At 49.8% G+C, this 23033-nt stretch overlaps 1 protein-coding gene across 1 annotated transcript in view; it reads left to right on the top strand.

Annotated features, from left to right (window-relative positions):
* Window positions 1-23033, top strand: part of DSCAML1 (DS cell adhesion molecule like 1) — a 368115-nt gene that overhangs the window by 335976 nt on the left and 9106 nt on the right. Inside the window, 7 exon segments of the mRNA XM_021062901.1 lie at window positions 7133-7272; window positions 15014-15167; window positions 18921-19038; window positions 19411-19574; window positions 19878-19976; window positions 20710-20898; window positions 21260-21547. Of these exon segments, the coding sequence (XP_020918560.1) occupies window positions 7133-7272; window positions 15014-15167; window positions 18921-19038; window positions 19411-19574; window positions 19878-19976; window positions 20710-20898; window positions 21260-21547 (1152 nt within the window).

The raw sequence follows: 23033 nt of genomic DNA, 5'->3' as shown, positions 1-23033 counted from the left end.
AGCTGGTTGGGATGGGGGGAACAGGAGCATCACCCCACACATCCCAGGATAGGGACTGGGCAGTCACCTGGCAGAGACCCCAGAATGGGCCAGGCCCCTGGACTCTGGCGTGTGTGCTGGGGGCTCTCAGGGAAGGAATGGGATGTGCATCCATTTGGAGCTATGATCTCAAAGCCCTTCCTCATGGGAGCAGACCCAGAAGAAAACAGGGATAAGGAGCCAGACCTCAGGGGTAGAGTGATGAAGTCAGGTGGGGAGACTGGGAGCTGTCATCCCAGGAGGAAGCAGGTTAGGAAAAGAGCCAGACCTCCTACCCAGGCTCAGAGCTGCAACCTCTAGGGGCCTCGCCGCACCCAGGAGGTGCCATGTGTGACCCTACTCAGCTCTGGTCTCCTCCTCCACTTCCTTCCTCACCCCCGTCAACCCCATCACTTAGTTGATTCTACCCCTTCTGAGCCAGATGCTGTGTTAGAAGAGTTGGGTGACGTGAAGTGGCTGGCGCACAGTGGGCACTTAATTAAGGGTGGCTGTCGTTGGCATTATGGCTTCCTTCTTGCTCAGCTTCAGTGTTTTTCAAAGGATGCAGAGACCCCCAACCTAGGTTCTGCCCAGAAGTTGCTGGAGGGTTGAGAGTAGTTAAAAAGGGGTGACTCGGGCAGGGAATGATAGCGATGTTCCCTGTGCAGCCTAGGCTTGGTGGCGTGGGGACCAGACTAGCTCCCAGCTCAGATTAGTTCTCCCCACTCTCCCTAAGCCCTTCCCTTTCCATCAGATCAGCCCCCTCCCCCACCCCGTAAGCTCTGAGCAATTAAATATTTACCAACCTGCCTGCCCTACTTTTCCTGTCATTAATCCCCCCATCGAGGTTTCCTGGGACAGCTCCAGGCAAAGCCACCTGCTCTTGTGTGGAGACCGAACGGGAATGGTGCTCAGAGCCTGGCCCCTTCTGGGGCTTCAGGGACATACGCAAACTGGCACCTTCCTGTGCTCTAGAAATTAACCACCCAGACCCCCCGAGTTCTTGTGTCCTATTCTGATGCAAAGCCTGAGCCACCGTAACTGACCCAGGTGAGGCCCCGTGAGAGAATCCAGAGGTCTAGGAGCACCCTCCCTCCCTCCCTATGAGGAGCTGTCAGCCCCCCACCCTAGAGCTACCTACGGAGGAACACACACAGGCAGGGGCCAGGGTCCTGAGACAGTAGTTTCAGAGCGGAAGGGGCACTAATGAACACAGAAGTGCACACCCCAGCCCTGCCACCTATTGGCAAGTCACTTAACCTTTATGCACGTCAGTTTCCTCATGATAAAATCTAGATGTTGTAAACAACATAGCTGCAGAATCCTTTCTAAACTGTCAAGTGCTAGCAAATGGTTGCTGCTTTATACCTACCAAGAGCTGCCAATGAAATGACTGCTTCTGGTGGACTCAAGTGCCCTTGAGGGAAACCTAAGCCAGGAGGAAGCCACTGTCAGATGAAGTCTTGTCCAGAACAGTGGTCATAACTTGACATGTTTGTGATGTGCCATCATAAGCATGATTTAACCTTCCAATATCCCTGTGGGGCAGGTGTCATTTCCATTTTAGAGATGAGGAAACTGAGGCCTAAAGAGTTAAAGCAGCTTGCAGAGGATCAGAAAGCTTAATGGGTGGCAAACCCAGGCTTTCTTGCCTCCATAGCCTCTGTGCTTTCCATCATACCACTTGTATCAGGAAGCTTTTGGTGGTGAGTAATGCAACTAAAAAAAGATTTAAGCAATAAGCACAGTTGTTATCACCCATGAGAAGTAGTCTGGCGTAGGGCAGCTCCGGGGTTGGTTAATTCAGTGGTTCCCATCTTTCTGCTCTGCCATCTTCAGTCTGTCAGCTGTTCCTCCCAAGATTTCAAGATGTCTGCAGCTCCAGGCATCACGCCAGACAAGACAGAGTTCAGAGTGAGAGAAGCAGTCTCTTTTTACGGGCACGCCTCTCTTGGGAGTAAAGGAAACCTTTCCCAGAAACCCCCCTCAACAGATTTATCCTCACTTCTCATGGGCCACAGTGGGGCAATATGCCTCTTGCTAAGCCAGTCACTGCAAGGAGAATGGAATTGTCATGGCTGACTTACTCTAAGCATGATAAATCCTCTGGTGTAGGTGATGGAGGCAGCCTTCTCTAAAGGGTGGAGGAGCAGGGGTTACCCAAGCAAAAGTGAGACTCTGTTGGCAAGGAATAGGAAGGAATGATGGCAGATGGGTAGGCAGACAACCATGCCTGCTTCACCAGTGCTGCTCCAGCTCCACCAGCTTCTCCCATTTGTAGGTGGCAGTCATTACAATTACTCCTCAGCTGACTTGAAAAGCAGGCAGCTTCCAACTCCAGCTTTGCTACGGGACCTTGGGCAGATACCCTCATGTGACGACACTGTGACTCCCTACACTCTCACTCCCCCTCAGGACTGGCATTTTGCCATAGGAAAAAATTACCAGAAAACTTAGAGAAAAGCAAGATAAATAAAAAGATAAAATGCAAACATCGATTCAAGCTCATTTAAGTCCAGACCTCTCAGTCTGAGCTTGGTTTCAGGCTGGCTTAGCTGCACTCATTTCATGAACTACAAAACCTTTTGCCTACTGGGCATCTCCCCTGTGAATACCAAACATAGCTCTATGGCCTCAGAGTGCAAAGTTGGGTTGGACTTTAGGTCACTGTAAAGGACTTTAACTGAGGAAGAGGCTTGAACTCAACCTGTGTTTTTGGAAGGTAACTCTTGTAGAAGTGTAGAGGATTAACCATGGGAAGGGGATGGGGGACAAGGGCTAGTGTCAGAGAGGCCTCCTAGAACCCGTGGGCATCAAGGCAGAGAAGAGAAATGTGTGTGCCAGGGCAGCAGCAGTGAGGACGAAGGGAGAAGGAGGGACACATTTAGAGAAACGTATCAAAGGATTTCCACTTCCAGGAATGGTAGACAAAATGAAGCCACTGAGGATACTATGAAATCTGAATTTTAAAAAAAATTTTTTTAACACCTGGTTTGAAAGCATCAGAGAGCTGACAGGAAAGTGAAGAGTTACTAGGCCAGGATCCAAGAGAGAATGGAGGCCCAGTAGGTGAGCCTTGTATTTGGAACAGCTCTTCCCCTGGGGGACATTTGCTGAATATGGAGGCAGTGACTGAGAAAGTGAGAATTATTAGAAAGACATTAATTGGCGGTCAGGGCCTCTAGCTAGGGTGTGCAGGTCTGTCTGGCAAACCCTGCCCCCACTTTGAATTGAGACCATGAGGGCAGAACTCTAAGATTAAAAGTGGACCAAAAGTAGACAGCACAGCCTCGAATCATCTCAGTTCTAGAAATTAGATTGAGGTGACCTCAGGTCATTAGTGTCCCAGATTGCAAGTGCCTGTCAGAAGCAAACATAATTCTCTCTTTAGGAAGATTACATCATCTGAGACCTCAAATTATTTCCACAAACAATTTTGCAAATAATGTGCCTAGCATACAATAAAAAATAATGGGGACTATGTGAAGAAAAGCCAGCAGGAAAAAAAAAATGAAAAAAAAATCCACAAAAATTCTAAACATAGTTTTATCAAATATGGATTTTAAAATAATTATTCTTAACAAGATTGAAATTTTAAGAGTATTGGAAACTATTAAATGGAAAATCTAGAAACAAAAACTACTAATATCTGAAATTAAGAACTCACTGGATGGGTTTAATAACAGGGTAGATACAGCTGAAGAGATGACTAGTGAACTGGAATATAGGTCAGAAGATAATATCAAAAAAAAAAAAAAACACAGAAAGACAAATGAATGGAAAACAAAAGAGCGAATAAGATATATAGAGCAGTGATTTCCAAACTTTACTGTGTGTACAAATCACTTGGGGATCCCTTAAAATTCAGATTCTGATTTAGTAGGTCTAGGGTGGAACCTGAGATTTTGCATTTCTAACATGCTCCCAGGTGATACTGTTGCTGATCCATGGACCACATTCTGAATATCAAGGACATAGAAGATATAAGATACCCAAGAAGAGGAGAAAGAATGGAGCAGAAGTTAAAATGTCTGAAAACTTTGCAAAGCTGATGAAAGACATCAAGCCCAAATACAAGAAGCTCTACAAACTTCACAGGCAGTAACTTGAAATCCACACCGAGACTTATCATAATGAGGCTGCTGAAAAACAAAAACACAAAGAAGAATCTTAAAAGCAACCAGAAGGAAGAAAAGATCAACTACCTTCAAAGGAACAACAATTAGATTGTCAGCTAACTTATTAGAAAGAATGAAAGCCAGAAAACAATAGAGTGGTATATTTAAAGTATGTATGAAAAAATAGTTATCAACATACGATTTTATAGGTAACAAAAATATTTTACAAGATTAAGATGAAATAAAGACATTTTCAAACAAACAAAAACTGAGAGAATTTACCACCAACATACCTGCCCTGAGGGAAATATTAAAGGACATTCTTTAGCTAGAATGAAAACAATCCCATGTGTAAACTCAGTCATGAAAGAAAGAAAGAAAAGCAATTAATGGTGACTATATGGGTAAATCAAAATCAGCATCGATTGCATAATGATATGTTATCCAGAAAGGGGTTTAAAATATATGCAGAATTAAAATATATGCAGAATGAGAAGTTCCTGTCGTGGCACAGGGGAAACAAATCCGACTAGGAACCATGAGGTAGTGGGTTTGATCCCTGGCCTCGCTCAGTGGGTTAAGGATCCAGCATTGCTGTGAGCTGTGTTATAGGTCGCAGACACAGCTCAGATCCCGCATTGCTGTGGCTGTGGCGTAAGCGGGCATCAACAGCTCCGATTAGACCCCTAGCCTGGGAACCTCCATATGCAGCAGGTGCCCTGAAAAGACAAAAGACAAAAAAATATATATATGTGTGTGTGTGTATATATGTGTGTGTGTATGTATGTGTGTGTGTGTGTGTGTACACACACATATATATATATGCAGAATGAACAGATACTGCCTCACAGACTTTGAAAAACTTATGGTTTCCAAATGAGACAGGTTGGGGGGGGGATGCACTGAGAGTTTGGGATGGAAATGCTATAAAATTTGGTTGTGATGATTGTTGTACAACTATAAATGTAATAAAATCCATTGAGTAATTTTTTAAAATAGCATTAAATTAATAAAATAAAATATATGCAGTATAATGGCATATAAATTGAGAGAGAGTAAATGGAAGTCCTGAGTCCTTAGTGTCTGAGAAGAAAAGTGCCGATTAATGGTATTAGGCTTTGGTAAGTCAAAGATTCACATTGCAATCTAAAAGTAGTGAAAGACTGTAATAGCAAAACTAATAGAGAGGGAGAGAGAGAGAATTTTCAAAAGAAGGCACAAAAGAAAATACAAAGAAAAACAATAGATGGGACAAATAGAAAGTATCTAACAAGAAATGATATTTAAACCCAAATATATCAGTAATTTCATTAAAGATAAACTGACTAAATTCTCCAATTAAAAGATAAAGACTGTCAGACTGACTAGCATGAAATAAAACCCAAATATGTGCTATATATAGGAGATATCTAAAAACATAAACATGTAGAAAAGTTAAACATGAAAGGATGGAAAAAAGAAAAACCATAGAAAACTAAGAGAAAATTGAAATATTAATATCAGACATATTATGTTTTAAGACAAAAATCGTTCTTATAAGGACATTTTGCTATGGTAAAAGAGTTAATTTACTAGGCAAATAAAACAGTCCTAAATTTTTATGAACCTAATAACATAACCTCAAAATACACAAAAGCAAAACCAACAGAATGACAAGGATAAATAGATAAATCTATAATCATAGTGGGAGATTTCAATATATTTCTCTCAGTAATTGATAAGAAAAAGTATGCAAGGACAGAGAAGATTTGGACACTGCAGTTGCCCCAGCAGCCATCCATAGACACCACCCCCCAACCCCTGCACCCCAGAACCACAGAGACCCCTAACAGAGGTAAATGGCAAGGCTGTAGCAGTGAAGAAGGGTGGGGTCAAGGACGATTGCCAGCTTCTGGGCTCAGGCCCCTGGATGGATAATGATGCTGTTTCTTATTATTTTACTTAACCTAGAATTGTTGACCACTTACTGGGTTTTAAAAAGTGAGGTAGGTGCTAAAAGCTGAGAGTCCAGGGAGAAAATGCAAAAATACTGGTTGTTACAATTTATTGAGTATTTTCTACGTGTTAGGCCCCATGCCAGGTGCTTTATTTTAATTAGTATTAATTCTCACTATAAACCTTTAATGTGGTTGCTATGTCCATGTAGCTGGGGTAACTGAGGCTTGGAGAGGTAAAATAAGTTGAATAGGATACCATCACAGTCTTCAAAGGAGCATGAAAGCTCCCATGAGGGAAGGCAAGTCATGATGACACAAAGGAAAGAGAAATGAGAGTGTGGGCTGAAAACAGAACACTTCTAGGCTCCAGACAGAGCCCGGGGAGCCCAGGCAGGCCTCAACATGGGGACAATGGGAGGTCAGAATCTGTATGGATTGGATCCACTTAGGATGGATTTCCCAAGCCAATTTTAAAGTGGACTTTCCCTCCTAAAAAAGAAAGGGCTTAGCCAGCATCCCAAGGGCAGTATCCTGAGCACATGGCAGGAAACACAGTCATTCACTGGCTGACCACTGACCCTTGCCCCTCTGGAGGAGGTCTGTTCTATGAGTCTCTAGAGTCCCCAGCCTCAAGGAGCTCACAGGCCAAAATTTTGGAGAAAGTGATCAGTATATTTGTTTGGTCTAAATACAAATTAGCAGTTAGTATAGCATGGGAGCAGGGATGGGGTTAGGGGTCATAGGGACCAAGAAGGGTTCTTATGGGTTCTCTTTCTTTCTTACGTGTCCTAAGTCCTTGGTACTGGCCAAACAGTTCTGAAGTTGGCCACTCCCAGTGCCTCCATCTCAGAGACTTGTTACAAGCCTAAAATGATCACCTTTGTCCTCCCACAGGTTTGCCTTGCTAGAACCTCCTCCTTTAAACTGTATGTAGCACAAGGATGCCTCCTTCAGGAAGCTCTCCCAGATTGGTCTGCCTCACTCTCCCCACCCTGCCATTCTTTCCCAAAGGCCAAGCTCCTCTTTTCTCTAAACTGACCTGGCCTTCCCCCTGCTCAGTTCCAGGTCCCCCTGCTGGCATCAAAGCTGTCCCTTCATCCGCCAGTAGCGTGGTCGTGTCCTGGCTGCCCCCAACCAAGCCCAACGGGGTGATCCGCAAGTACACCATCTTCTGCTCCAGCCCCGGGTCTGGCCAGCCGGTAAGTGGGCCCAGGGCCAGATGATGAGCAGGACAGGAGAAAGGGAGGGTATGCTATAGATCAACTGGCTTCTGAGCCAAACCCTGGAGCTGCTTATATCTCTGTTTCTACTTGGATTCATGGATAAGTATGGGCACCGGTCACCCAATAGTGGCTGAAGACTTACCCAAGTCCATCTTGGGTCAGTCCTCTGTTCCAACGGCTGCAAGATTGCCTCAAGCCCTGGAAACTCCTTTGCGTCAGGGGTCGTTCATGCAGGTGGAAAAGCAAGAACAGGGCTTTGGCTTTTCTGGTCTTGGTTGACTGAGGAAGCTCCTAGCAAACCCCAGAGCTCTGGGCCAGGGACCAGCTGATCCATGGCCTCTGGAAATGAACCACTTTTCAGCATGGGCCGTCTGAGCTTGGAGGGCTGCTAGACCTCTGCTCTGGGTGGCCTCCTCAGCATGGAGCCAGTTGAAGAGAGAGGCAAGATGATGGACAGCTAGGGGAAAGCTGACCCTCTCTGGGCCAGGGCCTGGGCCTCACTGCAGAGCAAGGACTGAGAGATGACACAATCTGCCCAAACCTGGCAGCAGAGTCGGAGGGGGCTCAGTGCGGGCTGAGGGCTGCTCAGAGGAAGGAGAGGATGAGCATGGGTGGGGTGGGATGCACATCCATATCACATAAAGGCATCTTTCCCTCTGCCTCTTTCTTTGCGTCCAGCCACCCAACCACAGAGTTCTGCTGGATCGCACCTATTCTAGTCCCGAGAGCAGATGCAAGGACATCTGCCCTCAGGGCGCTTCCAGTCTGGCAGGGCAGGCAGAGGGATGCTCCCTGGAGGGCCATGAATACTATTGAGAGCTGTGCCTGGCTGGGGGAGGGCAAGGAGCTGGTAGAGGTCAGCCCCTCCCTCCATCAGCAGCTCGGGCTGTGACAGCAGCCCCTGCACCTGCAGGTGAGCTGCTGGCAGCCCAGAAAGCTGCCAGAAATTGCTCAGTAATTGTGTCATCATCTTGTCCTCTGCTCTCTGCTCTCCTGTGGTCTTTCTGAATTACCCTCTGAGCCATAGGAGGCCCAGCTCCTCGCCAGCGAGGCAGAGTGCTCTTACCAGAGGGGAAGCCGAGAAATGTCTTTTCAGTGACTCGGTCCCCTCCTCTCCATCCTCGCAGCCACCACCCCGCATGCATAAAAGTGTGTATATACTGACTCTACACTCCATGAACTTGCACAGCACATGCAGACAGGCAGCAGAGGGGTTCGCAGAGCAGGGGACAGGACATTACAGCACCCCAGAAGGCTTCCTGATGCCCTCTCCAGTCACCACCCACCCCCTGGCCGCGCAATCACCAACTAACCTCAAATGAGCGTTGCCTCTTTGTACATCACTTAATATACATGTGTGTATACTGTTTGTCTGGCTTCTTTACTCAACATTATTTTGAATTTGCTCATATTGTTGTGTGGTTGGAGACTTTTCACTGTCACTCCTGTTTAGTTTTCAATTGTGTGTGTTATTCAGCCGTTGTGTTATCCGTTGATAGGCATTCGGGTCGTTTTCCATTTAGAGCTGTTACAGGTGGTGCTGCTTACTCATGTCCATGTCTCCTGATGGTCTTGTGCATGTGCATGTGCCCGTGCTAGGTGCACGCCTACCAGAGGAACTGCCAGGTTCTGGGGGGCAGATGTTAGGTTGAGAACGCCCTGCCATTGTGGGGGCGCTGTGCCAATCTTTCCATCAATATTTTCAGCCATGTCTTCTGCCCCTCTTTCCCCCCTCCTCCTGCCCCTCGTGCACATACATGTGCACATACACACACACACGTTCCAGGCTCTTGTTAAAGACTAGGCCAGTCACCATCTGGACACCCATGATGCCTTCCACATCCCTGCACCTCTGACCTGCTGATCCTACCCCTGCATGTGCTTCACCCTCTAGCACACGCGGAATGCATCCCATGGCAGTTCGCTGTTCACTCACCCGTCTCCCACCCTGGTCTGTGGGGCCCTGTGAGGATAGGGGCAGCATCGTTTCATCTTTGGGTCCCCAGCTGCGGAGCAGTGTGCCTGGAACATCATTGTCACTGAACACATGTTTGATGAATGAATTACTTAGCAGCCTGGCAATTGTAAAGCCTCAGACGTTGAGCAAGTTTCCCTCCAGAAACTGATGAGAGGGTGGGAACTCATTCTCCAGCTTGGGTTTGTACGGTCATTACCTCCTCTGATAATGAAGTCTTTAAAGGGATTGGTATCTGAGAACACAGCCTCCTCATTAACTCAGGCTCCAGGAGCCCCGGTCAGCTGGCTCCTAGAGCAGAGTTCCTGGTCTCCATCCCCTCCTCCTGCTCCTGGAGACCCTGGGATGCTCCCTCCTTCCCCTTTACATCCTGAGCATGGAGGAACCGCCTCTCTTCTCGGGAGATTTCCCATAAGACAATGTCACACGAGGGGCCAGGTGTACTAGTGTGATGAAAACTTCAGTTCAGCCACGTTGCACAGTAGGGACTGGGCTTAGCCTGGGACAAGGGGACCTAAACCACCACCTGTGAGTGTGTGGTGTGAGCACGTGATCACTTTGCACAGATGGATTCCAGATTCCAAAAAACTGCTTTGCAAATTCATTTATGAAAGAGCTCCGGGAGTGAAGGTACACTTGAGTATATGCGACAACGCAAGACGTGGGTATGAGTGTGGGGTGAGGGGCAAATACGTGTGAGTCCGAGTGTATGCATACACACTGGAGTGTACAAACTTGTGTGTATGGAATCATCAGGATAGATGTGGGAAATGGCATAGGATGCAAGCTCCCAGAAAGTTCTACCCGGGTCAGCCAGAGCTGCATTGAGTCCTGTTATAAATTTTACCAAACATGTTAATAAGTTTGTTGTTTTTCTCTGATTATCCAAATAACAAAATTTTACTATAGAAAATTCTATAAATATATAAAAGAAGGCGTTCCCGTCATGGCGCAGTGGTTAACGAATCCGACTAGGAACCATGAGGTTGCGGGTTCGGTCCCTGCCCTTGCTCAGTGGGTTAAGGATCTGGCGTTGCCTTGAGCTGCAGACGCAGCTCGGATCCCGCGTTGCTGTGGCTCTGGCATAGGCCGGTGGCTGCAGCTCCGATTGGACCCCTAGCCTGGGAACCTCCATATGCCACGGGAGCTGCCCAAGAAATAGCAAAAAGACAAATATATATATATATATATATATATATATGTATATTATATATATGTATGTATATTATATGTGTGTGTGTGTGTGTGTGTGTGTGTATACATATATATATATAAAAGAAGAGAAAGGGAAGTAAAAGTTACTTGTACTGCCACTCCCTTATGATAAACATCGGCAATGTTTTGGTGTGTAATCATCCAGTCTTTTTATTTATTTATTTATTTTTATTTTTTTGTCTTTTGTCTTTTTTGTTGTTGTTGTTGTTGTTGTTGCTATTTCTTGGGCCGCTCCCGCGGCATATGGAGGTACCCAGGCTAGGGGCCGAATCGGAGCTATAGCCACCAGCCTACGCCAGAGCCACAGCAACGCAGGATCCAAGCCATGTCTGCAACCTACACCACAGCTCACGGCAACGCCGGATCGTTAACCCACTGAGCAAGGGCAGGGACCGAACCCGCAACCTCATGGTTCCTAGTCGGATTCGTTAACCACTGCGCCACGACAGGAACTCCTCATCCAGTCTTTTTAAATTGAAGTGTAGTTAACTTACAATGTTAGGTTAATTTATGCAAGGTGATTCGGTTACACACATATGTATATTCTTTTTCAGATTCTTTCCATTATGGTTTATCATAGGATATCTAATGTAGTTCCCCGTGCTATACAGTAGGACCTTGTTGTTTATCCATTCTACATATAATAGTTCATATGCATTGACCCCAAACTCCCAATCCATCCTTCCCCCTTGGCAACCACAAGTCTGTTCTCCATGTCAGTGAGTCTGTTTCTGGTCTATAGGTAAGTTCATTTGTGTCATATTTTAGATTCTACATGTAAGTGATATCATATGGCATTTGTCTCGCTTCTGTGACTTACTTGACCTAGTATGAGAATCTCTAGTTGCATCTATGTTGCTGCAAATGGCATTATTTCATTCTTTTTTATGGCTGAGTAGTATTTCAGTGTGTGTGCATGTGTGTGTGTGCACACGTGTGCACATCTTCTTTTTCCATTTATCTGCCAATGGACATTTAGGCTGTTTCCATGTCTTAGCTATTGTAAATAGTGCTGCTATGAACATTAGGGTGCATGCTTTTTTTTCAAATTATAGTTTTGTCCAGATATATGCCCATGAGTGGGTTTGCTGGTTCATATGGCGACTCTATTTTTAGCTTTTTGAGGAACTTCCTTACCGTTTTCCATAATGCCTGTACCAACTTACATTCCCACCAACAGTGTAGGAAGGTTCCCTTTTCTCCACACTCTCTCCGGCATTCGTATAACCTTCCAGTCTTTGATCTGTATATATATTATGGTTTGGTTTGGTTTGGTTTTACAAAATTAAAATAAAATTTTACATAATGTTATATTATCTGTATTTTTCAAGAAATATACGTAGGCGCTTTCCCACAACATCAAATATCCTTTTTTATTGAAATATAGTTGATATCAAATATTCTTTTAAAACATTGTCTTGAATGCCTATATGGTCACAATCTATCTAACCAGTCCCTCAGCTATTCTATATTTAATCTATTTTCAGTGTTTCACTATTATGTGTAATGTTTCATTGGGAATTCTTCATGAATTTTTTTATGGACATATTTTATTTTCTTAGGATAAATTTCTATAGGAATTCATAGGTCACAAAGAGTATGAATATTCTTAAGGTTTGCATAGATGTTTGCACAATTTATACTTCTACCAGCATTGTAAATAGTAAATACTTTTTCCTTGTGTCCATGCTAATCCAAAGTATTACATATTTTTCATTTTTTGCCAGTTGGATTTTTTTTATGTCTTGTTTTAAGTTATGTTTCTTTATTCTAGTTAGGTTGATTACTGTCATGAGTTTTTTGGCTGTTTTTTCATCTTTGGGTAATTGTCAATTCATGTCATTCATCCATTTTTTATTTGGATGGATTATGTTTTTCTTATTGATTTTAAAGTGCTCTTTACATATTAAGGATAATAACCACTTCTGATCACGTAGGTTGCAAATATTTTGTCTTTTTAGGGACACCCACCAAGGCATATGGAGGTTCCCAGGCTAGGGCTCGAATGAGAGCTATAGCTGCCAGCCTATACCACAGCCGCAGCAATTCAGGATCCAAGCTATATCTGCAATCTGCAACACATCTCACAGCAATGCCGGATCTTAACCCACTGAGCGAGGCCAGGGATTGAACCTGCATCCTCATGGATACTAGTCAGATTCTTTTCTGCTGAGCCATCATAGGAACTCCTACTTTCCTTTCAATTCTAGTTTTTATTTTACCATAGATTTTCTTTCCATATAATTCAAATTTATAAATCATTTCCATTTATGATTTTTGCCTTTATTTTTGTGATTAGAAAGACAGATAAATATTTACCTAGAGATTCTTCTTTCATAGTTTTACCTTCAACCTTTGATTCACTAGAACTTCATTTGGGTGTATAGTTGTGTGTTTTTGAAAGTGATTTCAGGAGATTATTGGGAGTCCAAGTTAAAAAAACTTGGACTTACTCCAATATCTGGGTAAGATGCTGATACCTTCAAGGGGAAACCAAATCTTTCCTGCTCTGTGTAGACACAAATGTACATCCAGGTACACACTGACACATACAAGCAAATACACTCAGCTTTTCTCTACACGTGCACACACCTCTACCCTCATAGAAAAATGTCCCAGGGAGTTCCTGTTGTGGCTCAGCAGGTTAAGAACCCAACCAGTATCCATGAGGATACAGGTCTAATCCCTGGCCTCACACAATGGGTTAAGGATCCAGTGTTGCCATGAGCTGTGGTATAAGTTGCAGATGTGGCTTGGATCTGGTGTTGCTGCGGCTGTGGTGTAGGCTGGCAGCTGCTGCTCTGATTCAACCCCTAGCCTAGGAACTTCCATATGCCATGGGGGCGGCCCTAAAAAGGAAAAGAAAAAAGAGAGAAAAAGAAAAGAAAAATGTGCCAGAAGAACATGGTCACTTTTACAAAGGACGTGCACACCCCTTGTCTCATGTGTGCTTCAGTCTAACCACACAGGCTAGGCAGAACCGTGTTGCTTTCTTTGTTTGCAGGAGAGAAAACTGAGGCCCCAGGAACCATGAGAGACACTATGGGTTGTATAGTAAGAAGGGCAGACTGGTGTCAAAGCCACTGCCCTGCCCTTCCTCATGCTCAGATATGACCTACAGATACCCACATGGTCCCCACACAATGCAGCCTGAAAGGACTTCCCAGCTATCCAAGGCTCAGAGTGGCTTTCAGGAGCCTCCTGGGTTCAAGGCCAGATCACCATGAGGGAGGCAGGACGGGAGTTTGCCAGGGGCCTCTGTGTGTGTTGCAGGGGTGCCCGTACCTTCTCCAGGCATCCCCCTGCAGGCAGACAGCCTGGGGCCAGAAAGGACATTTTCTCCTGCGATAAGTCCCTGGACCCCTCTGCCCTCCCGTGGGGCTCAGAGAATGTTCTTCTGTGACCCCATATCCATCTGGAGGTCTGTCCCTCAGCACGTGCATGAACACGTCTACATGTCCGTGTGCATATGAGCGTGTGCATGTGAGCATGTGTGTGCAGGATCCCGTGACTGCAGAGATAACTAATTATTAGCTCCCTCTGGCCTCAGGGGCCCCCCATCTGTTCCGGGGGCCGCTCCCCCCTCCCTAGACTTCCGCCCTGATTTCAAAGAGGCCCTGGTGCTGTCCTGCTTTCCCTTCCCTGCGGCTGACCAAAAAATAAAATAAAATGAAAGTCGGCCCCATCCCGCCTGCACCAGGGAAGGGGCTGACAGGAGGTCTGTAAACTAGCGCTTATCAAAAGCTCTTTCTCAAATTCATTTCAATATCTGAGCCTCTGGTTTCCAAGGCAACATAATCTTTTCATCAAAGCAACTGGTAAAACCACTGGGATCCGATATTGTTTTGTTGGCAACTTGTCAAAACTGTCATTTGGTTAAAAAAAATTTATAAATTTATATAACCTACGAATATATACGGTGATCTTTACTGCTAATAATCATTAATAAAGTGCTGCCCCAGGAAGCTTTCCTAGTTCCCTCTCCCACCCCTTCCTCCCCCAGAGAGAGGAATGAAGAAGCAATTAGATGGCAGGGCTGGGAGGTGACTCTGAATGGGGACAGGCTGGGAGAGCCTGTCTACCATCCTAATAAGGCAAATACAGTAATTTAGCTTCTTCCCAGAGACCCCCCCCCTTTCTCAGGGTTTTCTGAGGACCCTCCCTCCTCCATTCTCCCCTTTCCTGACTCCCTCCATCTTTCACTGAAAACACTACATGTCCCGGCCTGGAGCCACAGTGGCCAATGCCTGGATCGGTCCAAGAGGTAAACCAAGGCTGAGCCAGCAACACCCCAAAGCAGACCCATCAGTCCCCAGGGCCGTGCCCAGTGCCAGGCCCAGTGCAAACTCTGTTCAGTGTTACTGCAAAACCAGAAAGGGCAAACAAGGCAGGATCCTGCCTAGCCTGCCCCCGACCTCATTGCCTGGGCTGAGCCCAGGCCCCTGCCCAGGGTCCCAAGGAAGGGTGGAGGCCGAGGCCGGGGCGGGGGGCCTTGGGCCTTAGCGAGCATCTTCCTCTGCCCCGCAGGCTCCCAGCGAGTATGAGACGAGTCCAGAGCAGCTCTTCTACCGCATCGCCCACCTAAACCGTGGGCAGCAGTACCTGCTATGGGTGGCCGCCGTCACCTCCGCTGGCCGAGGCAACAGCAGCGAGAAGGTGACCATCGAGCCTGCTGGCAAGGGTGAGCAGCCTGGAGCTGGCAGAGGACAGAAGCTGCCAGAAGCCCTTTTCCTTGCCTAGAATTCTGGTTGTCCCCAAGTAGGGGCTGTCTCCCTTCCACCCTGCCTGTGACCTGGCTGTAAGGAGCTGGCTGGCCACCTGCCTCGCTCCTGCATCCACCAAGACTGAGCCTCTGCTGCCCCCTGACTCCCGGAAAGCCTCACAACAGGCTCGAGGCAGCACCACTACCCAGGGCCATGACGGACCCTGGCCGCCCACACCACATACCCACACTATGCGGGGTTGACGGAGGGGGGAGTTAGCCCCACCCCAGCCCAGCACTCAGCCCCTCCAGAGGGGCCAAGGTGGGGTATGCTGCTTCCACCGGGCAAGGGGCCACAAAGACACCCGCCTCATTCCACAGCCTAGACAGCTCAGGCCGAGGTGATCCTGCTCATGGGTGACCCATTCAATCAGCAGACATTTACAGAGGGCAAACTGGGAGGGAGGCCGTGGGCCGGATGGGCTCCCAGGGGGAAGAAGGCCCTGTCTGTTCTTAGGGGTGCCCCACCGACTCCCTGACCTGGGCTTAAGTGTGGCATGGGGGCACGTGCACCCCTACTTTTCCCCGAATGACAGTTCCAAGGCTTCATCCCAAGGTTAAGGCAGAGGCCACCACGCAGAGCTGCTGGGCTGCCCCCGCCCTGCCCCGTGGGGTTTCGCCACACAGGTCCAAGACTTCCAGCCTCTTCTTGACTTTGGACCTCCCTGGGCCCTTCCTCTTGGCCCTGCCTCCTCCCATAGCCGCCTGTCCCTGTCACCCTGGAGCCCAGGACCAGGACCCGGATGGGGTGGTACCAGCCTCAGCCCAGCCACCCTCCTGGGGTGAGGAGCCTCCTCTGGCTGGGAGAGAAGAGGTGTCAACCCTCCCATCAGACCGAGTCAGTCAGCCCTGGACCGAGGGCCTGTGGGGAGGGGGCCAGGGGCCTCCAGCTGCCCTGCCAGTGGGCGTTGTTTCCCCTTCTCAGCGGGCTCTCTGAGGCAAGGGTGGCACAGCCTCTACAGAGAGTGGTGGGCCAGCTCTTCTGGCTCCATGTTGAGGCTCTTTCCACACAGCCGCAAGTTTCTAACCTCTCCTGACCCTCCGTCCAGGGGCGCTGCCAACCCCTTCTCCTGAGCGCGTCTCCCCCATGAGGGAAGGTTTCCAGGGCCTCTGAACCTCCCAGGACAGCTGGGCTGAGGGCCTGGGTGTCTTGGTTAAAGGCTGGCGCCTTCTCCTGTGGTCATCAAATATGAGAGAGTTCCCACTGTGGCTCAGCAGAAACCAGTGAGTTGAGGATCTGGTGTTGCCATGAGCTGTGGTGTAGGTTGCAGACACAGCTGGGATCCCACATTGCTGTGGCTGTGGTGTAGGCTGGCAGCTGTAGCTCCATTTGGACCCTTAGCCTGGGAACTTCTGTATGCCATAGGTGCAGCCCTAAAAAGCAAAGACAAAAAACCAAAAAACAAAACCATTCCTAGAGGGCTTTGAAGTTCCTAGAACATGGACATCCCAGCAGCCCTGGGAGGTAGGAGGGATGGACACTGCTGTGCCATCTACACACACACACACACACAGACACACACACACACACCCCCCGAGAAGTTCCAGCAGCCGATCCCAGCCACAGGGCAAAGTTGGGTCTAGAATGGGGTCCCCAAGGACCCCAACACTTCTCTCTTCCCACGATGGAGGCCATCTTCGCTTGGGCCCCTCTGCCCAGTCCATGTGTTTCCAGCCCCAGCTTTCCTCCACTGCCCCAGGCGCTCCCAAGCCCATCACCCCAGCACTGGCCTCACAGGAGAGGAACCCCCAAACCTCCAAGCATTGCTTCCTTGGCCACCTTTCATCTCCCCTCTCCCGGCCAAGGGCCCAGGCCCAGTGGGGACGGCTCTGGGCTCCTCAAGCGCATGGTGGCCGGGTTAAGGAGCGCTTTCCACTCCAGGCCTGGAGATCTCTGAGGCACTGACCCGATTATCTTCTCCCTGGGCCCCAGCACTTGGCCTCCCTTGCTTTCCGTGGTGCTCCTTGAGCACCCGGGTCCCCCCAGCACACGCCTGTCTCCCTGGGGACATGCCTTCCTCCTCTGTGCCTGCATGTCATTGCCCCCAGGGCTCTGCCACTCCTCTGTCAATCTGTGCTCCCCCTCCTGGTGACCTCAGTCCCTCTGCTGGTGACTCCACTTTGTGTGTGCAGTCTGGCCATCTCTCTCGTGCTCCAAAATGTGTCTCTCCCACGGCTTTCTAGCTACCCTAGCCCCACGGGTGGGGGGTGGGGGGCAGGTTCAGTGTCCGGCAGGGTCTTCCCATCCCTCCCGCCTGCCCCGCTCCTCCTCGCTCGTGCCTCATCTCCTTGAGGGCACCAGCACCCATCTGGTTGGCCCAGCTGGAATCCTGGCAGTCACCCTCACCTCCCCCCTGTCTCTTCCCCCAAACCAGGAAGTGAGAGACCCCTGGGTCTTGGCAGGTCTTCCCCTGAGCCTGTGACCTCGTCCCCACTGCTGTATATCACTGCAGCCTGCCCTCTGGCCACCGTATCATCCCTGTTCAGTATTCTTCCAGATCGCCACCAAACCATCCTCAGCATGCAGCCAAGGATTTATCTAAAACTACTTTGGAAGTTCCCATTATGATTCGTATTAAGAACCCAAGGAGTATCCATGAGGACACAGGTTCCATCCCTGGCCTCGCTCAATGGGTTAAGGATCCGGCGTTGCTGTGAGCTGTGGTGTAGGTCACAGACGTGGCTCGGATATGGCGTTGCTGCGGCTGTGGCATAGGCTGGCAGCTGTAGCTCCAATCTGCCCCTAGCCTGGGAACCTCCATATACTGCAGGTACAACAGTAAAAAGGAAAAAAAAAAAAGATAAAACTCAACTTTGGACGTGTCCCTGCTTACTTATAAGCCCCCTTGTGACCGGGGAGGAAGCCGGACCTCCCTGAGGTGCCGGCAGAGCCCTCCATGGCCCTCCCCCTGCTCTCCACTCCAGCCCCGGCTCTCGCTGCCCCCCCTTTACTCACCTTGGGCTTTGGTGACCCCAGAGGATTTAGCTCCTCCCCCTCAGCATGGGTTTCAGCCCCCCCACCCCGTCTCTCCTCCGTGCTGTTCCCCTTCCTACCTCCTTTCCTCCTCTGCGTGGTGCAGTCCTTCTTAGACTTCAAGATTCCAGTCAAAGCTTCCAGTTGGAGGAGCCTCCCCGGGCCGTCACTTCCACCACCACTGAACTGGCAGAGTTCCTCCCGCCCCCAGGGTTACCTGTACCTACCCTACCACAGCGTTTTTCACCCTAATGGTTTCTGAAGTATCTGTCTCCCTCCGGGATGGTGAGCAGCTTGAAGACAAGGAATCGATCTTATTCACTTTGTGGCTCCCCAGAGCCACCTGTATACCTGACCTAAACCAATATTTTTGTTTTGCTTTGGTTTTGGCCACGCCCTGGGCATGTGGAAGTTCCAGGGCTAGGGACCTGCACCATAGCAGAGCAACCTGAGCCGCTGCACTGACAACACTGGATCCTTAACCCTCTGCGCCACAAGGGAACTCCCCAAACAAGTATTTGATAAATATTGCTTGAAATTATGACTCCCATCTGTCCCCACCCCCCACCCCAAGCCCAAGGCACTGTTCAGATGGGGAGGGAGGACTTGAATTATAAATTCAGGAGCCCTGAGAAATAGGGGGGCAGTGCAGTATTGGGGGTAAAACTGGGGTGGCTCTCATCCTGTCTTCCCTGTAGCCCCGGCAAAGATCATCTCCTTCGGGGGCACCGTAACAACACCCTGGATGAGAGATGTCCGGCTGCCTTGCAATTCAGTGGGCGACCCAGCCCCTGCTGTGAAGTGGACCAAGGACAGGTGTGTGCGGGACCCTGCGGGGACAGGCGACCCCTAGAGACAGGCACAGCAGAAGAGCATGAAGAGAACCAGTACCCCTCCCTTCCAGCTGACCCAGTCACTTCCAGCTCTGTAGGGGCCCTGCCGGGGACAAGGCTGCAGCTGTCACACGCAGGCCTGGCCTCCCTGGCTCCCGTCTGTGGGCTGCCAAGGATCTCCCTTCCCTGGGTGGGTGAAGAAGCCAAGGTTACTGGATAGCCCCAGGATGTGCTGAGCAAAAACCCAGGGTCCCCTAGGCAGCCCTCTTATGCCCCCAGTTCCAATTGCTCGCAGACCTGGGAGAGGCCCCGGGAGGAGGGGGTGTTTGCCATAACCCATCCCCCACCCCTGCAGCGAAGACTCGGCCATCCCCGTGTCCATGGATGGGCACCGGCTCATCCACACCAATGGCACGTTGCTGCTGCGTGCAGTGAAGGCTGAAGACTCAGGCTACTACACCTGCACAGCCACCAACACCGGGGGCTTCGATACCATCATCGTCAACCTTCTGGTGCAAGGTGAGATTCCCCAAGGCGGGGAGGCAGACAGGGCTCTGCTGGGCACAGGGATGGAGGAGGGAGAGGAATCCATCTACTGTATGAGGGCAGGTGGTCCAGTGGGAGAAGAAGTCCAGCCACTGGGGAGACAGATGGTGGATCATGGAAGAGGAGGCAGAAGGGGTGGGGAGGAGATTGAGCAGGAGTGGGGGAGGCACCAAGAGGATGGGAAAGCCAGCCCCCTTGGAAGCCCTGGGTACTCCATCCCCCGCCCCATCAGAGGTTAACTATTTGTGGTGCGGGCTGGTGGCTCTCCCCTCACAGTTCCTCCAGACCAGCCCCGCCTCACTGTCTCCAAAACCTCTGCTTCGTCCATCACTCTGACCTGGATTCCAGGTGACAACGGGGGCAGCTCCATCCGAGGTAAGAGGGATCTGGATGAAGAGGGGGGAGACAGAGGAAGGAATTCTGGGCTCAGGGGAAGGGCTTCACCCACTCCTACCACTTGTCCCATAATGCTCAGGAAATGATGGAGGAGGGGTGGTTTGGACCACAGGGAAGTTAGCCGAGTGCCACCAAAAATATACCAGCCTAGACTTTCAAGCTTTAGAACACCCACCCTGCCCCCTTGCCACTGGTGAGCTGTGCAAACCTGAAGGAATCTGTTTTTTTCTCAGGGCCTTGGTTTCTAAATCTATATAGGTAGACAGGTGTTCTAGACAGTGCTTCTCAAACTTGAACGTACATGTGAATCACCAGGGCATCTTATAAGGATGCAGATTCTGATTCAGGAGGTCTTGGGGTGGCGGGCTGAGAATCTGCTTGTCTTAACAAGCTCCAAGTTGATGCTGATGCTTCAGGACCAGGGGACCACACTCAGAGCAGTAGGATGTAAATAGGACTCCTTTTAAGCCTCATAGCTCTGGTGCCTGCTGCCTTCCATACCTTGGCTTCTAAACCATAACACAAGAGCTGACAAGAGCAATAAAACTCACCCAGGGTCCTTCCAGGTTCTTGTCTAATTTGCATCTGCCCCATCCCAATGGCCAAAGGCCCCTCGCCCCCTGCAGAGCCCAGCACTTGATGCCTGGTGGGGTACCCCCAGCCCCACCCTGCCCCACCTGAGCCAGGTAAACCTTCCCCCCGTCCCGGGCAGGCTTCGTGCTGCAGTACTCAGTGGACAACAGCGAGGAGTGGAAGGACGTATTCGTCAGCTCAAGTGAGCGGTCCTTCAGGCTAGACAGCCTCAAGTGTGGCACGTGGTACAAGGTGAAGCTGGCGGCCAAGAACAGCGTGGGCTCTGGGCGCATCAGTGAGATCATCGAGGCCAAGACCCACGGGCGTGGTGAGGCCTGGGACCAGGTGGAAGGCGGCTGGGGTAGGGAAGGAGGGCTCAGAGAGGCACGGAGACCCAAGGGGCGGCTCCACCTCGTTCCCATCACTATAGCCTCTGGACAAATCACAGTAGGAGAAACTGGCTCCTCTTCCCTGTGGGAACTGGGGGGAGGGTGGCAGATGGGCAGCTCGCCCCTTCCTTCTTCCCACACCTGTCTTCCTCTTTGGCCGTGCCCTTCTTTCCAGGTCCTTCTCCCTCCCTTCTCCCCCTAATCTGTCCCCAGGAGCCCCTCCCACTGATCCCCTAGAGCCACTGACCCAAGAAATCCTTCCCAGCTTCTCTAAACTCTGTCTCTCCTTCTGAACCCTAGAGCCTTCCTTCAGCAAAGACCAGCACCTCTTCACTCACATCAACTCCACGCATGCTCGGCTTAACCTGCAGGGCTGGAACAACGGGGGCTGCCCAATCACGGCCATCGTGCTGGAGTACCGGCCCAAGGGCACCTGGGCCTGGCAGGGCCTGCGCGCCAACAGCTCCGGGGAGGTGTTTCTGACTGAGCTGCGAGAGGCCACGTGGTACGAGCTGCGCATGAGGGCTTGCAACAGCGCTGGCTGCGGCAACGAGACTGCCCAGTTCGCCACCCTGGACTACGACGGCAGTGAGTCGGCAAGAGTGGGCAGGGCTGGGGCAAGGTGCTGCCAGGCAAGGCATGTAAAGAGATGGACAAGCAAACAGAGAAGCAGCAGGACTATAGTCAGGGACAAAGGCTGACAAGTACATAAACAAGTAAATGGCGAGCAAAGGGAACAGTAGACCTGTAGACGGGGAAGTGGGTAGATGTACCAGTGCCCAATGCAGACGGACAGGCAGACAAGCAGGTCAGTGACACTAAAGACAGAGGGGCTTTGAAGGTGCACTCCTTGCTTTCTGTTGCTTCAAAGAGATGAGAGAGCGATGGGGATGTAATTGAGGTCCTGCCCTGCAAGAACCCTCTGCTAAGATGGTATATTAGCCAGGATGGGGCAGCCTATGCTGCCGTAACAGCTAAACACTCAAAGCTCCATGGCTTGACCCAACAAAGGCTTCTTTCTTGCTCTCATAACATCTTGCGAGGGTCAGCCGGCCACCATCGTGCAGCTTTGCCATCTTGAACATGTAGCCTCTGACTAACGAGAGAGGCAGAAAAGGCACCACAGTTCCTAACTGCCCTGGCCAGGCGGTGATTCTTATCACTTCTATTCACAGTCCACTGTCCAGAACGAGTAGCCTCGTTCTAACCTAACTGCCAGGAAGTCTGGGGAACGTAGACGAGCACCTGGGTGTTCGGTGAGCACTTACCAGTGTCTGCCACATGGGGACGCCTCACACCCATGCTCACATGTGCATGCATGTGCACACACACATTGAAGGCACATAGAAAGCTGATTCATGGGGACCAGCTATCACAAGCTAAATGATGTCTACCTCCGTGGTGAGGAAACAGAATAACAGTGGTATTGGCAGGGGATGGGCTCAACCAAGGAAGGCTCCATGAAGGAGATGACTGTTAGGTGAGGTTTTGAAACAAGAAGCATTGGCCTTGGCAGGAGACCTCATCACTGCCCCCTTGCAGCCCCCCGAGGTTAGCGATATTGCCCAAGAGAGGTGGAGCAGGGAGAGAACGCAGGGTGTGTAGTAGCTTATTGCCCCCATCCGGAAAAGAGAACCCAGGATCCTATGGCCCTGATTTCCCTCTGCTGTGATCCTCACCATCCCCCCCCCCCCACCGCTACCTTCCGAGCCAAATGCGGGAACCGAAGCCCATCAACCCACCCTCTAGAAATGAACCCTGAGCTCTAACATGCAGGAGACTATCCCTGGGAGACTTCAGGGTAATTCTAAAGAGGCTCAGAAAGTCATTGCTATTATATGCAGTATGGAAACTATATAGCTGTTCCCAGCTGTCTTGGTGGGACCAGAATTGGGGATGATTGGGGCTCTGTACTAGGAAGTAGAGATCCGAGTAAGATCAAAGACAGCAAGAGAGGTCAAAGGGCAACCTTGCCCATGACACTTTGCCTAACATTCTTTTTTTTTTTTTTTTTTTGTCTTTTTGTCTTTTTGCTATTTCTTGAGCCGCTCCCGCAGCATATGGAGGTTCCCAG

The sequence above is a fragment of the Sus scrofa genome, chromosome 9, assembly GCF_000003025.6.
Source record: "Sus scrofa isolate TJ Tabasco breed Duroc chromosome 9, Sscrofa11.1, whole genome shotgun sequence".
Classification (NCBI taxonomy): Eukaryota; Metazoa; Chordata; class Mammalia; order Artiodactyla; family Suidae; genus Sus; species Sus scrofa.
Note: the sequence above shows the minus strand (reverse complement) of the source record. Positions and strands in the feature narration are given on the sequence as shown.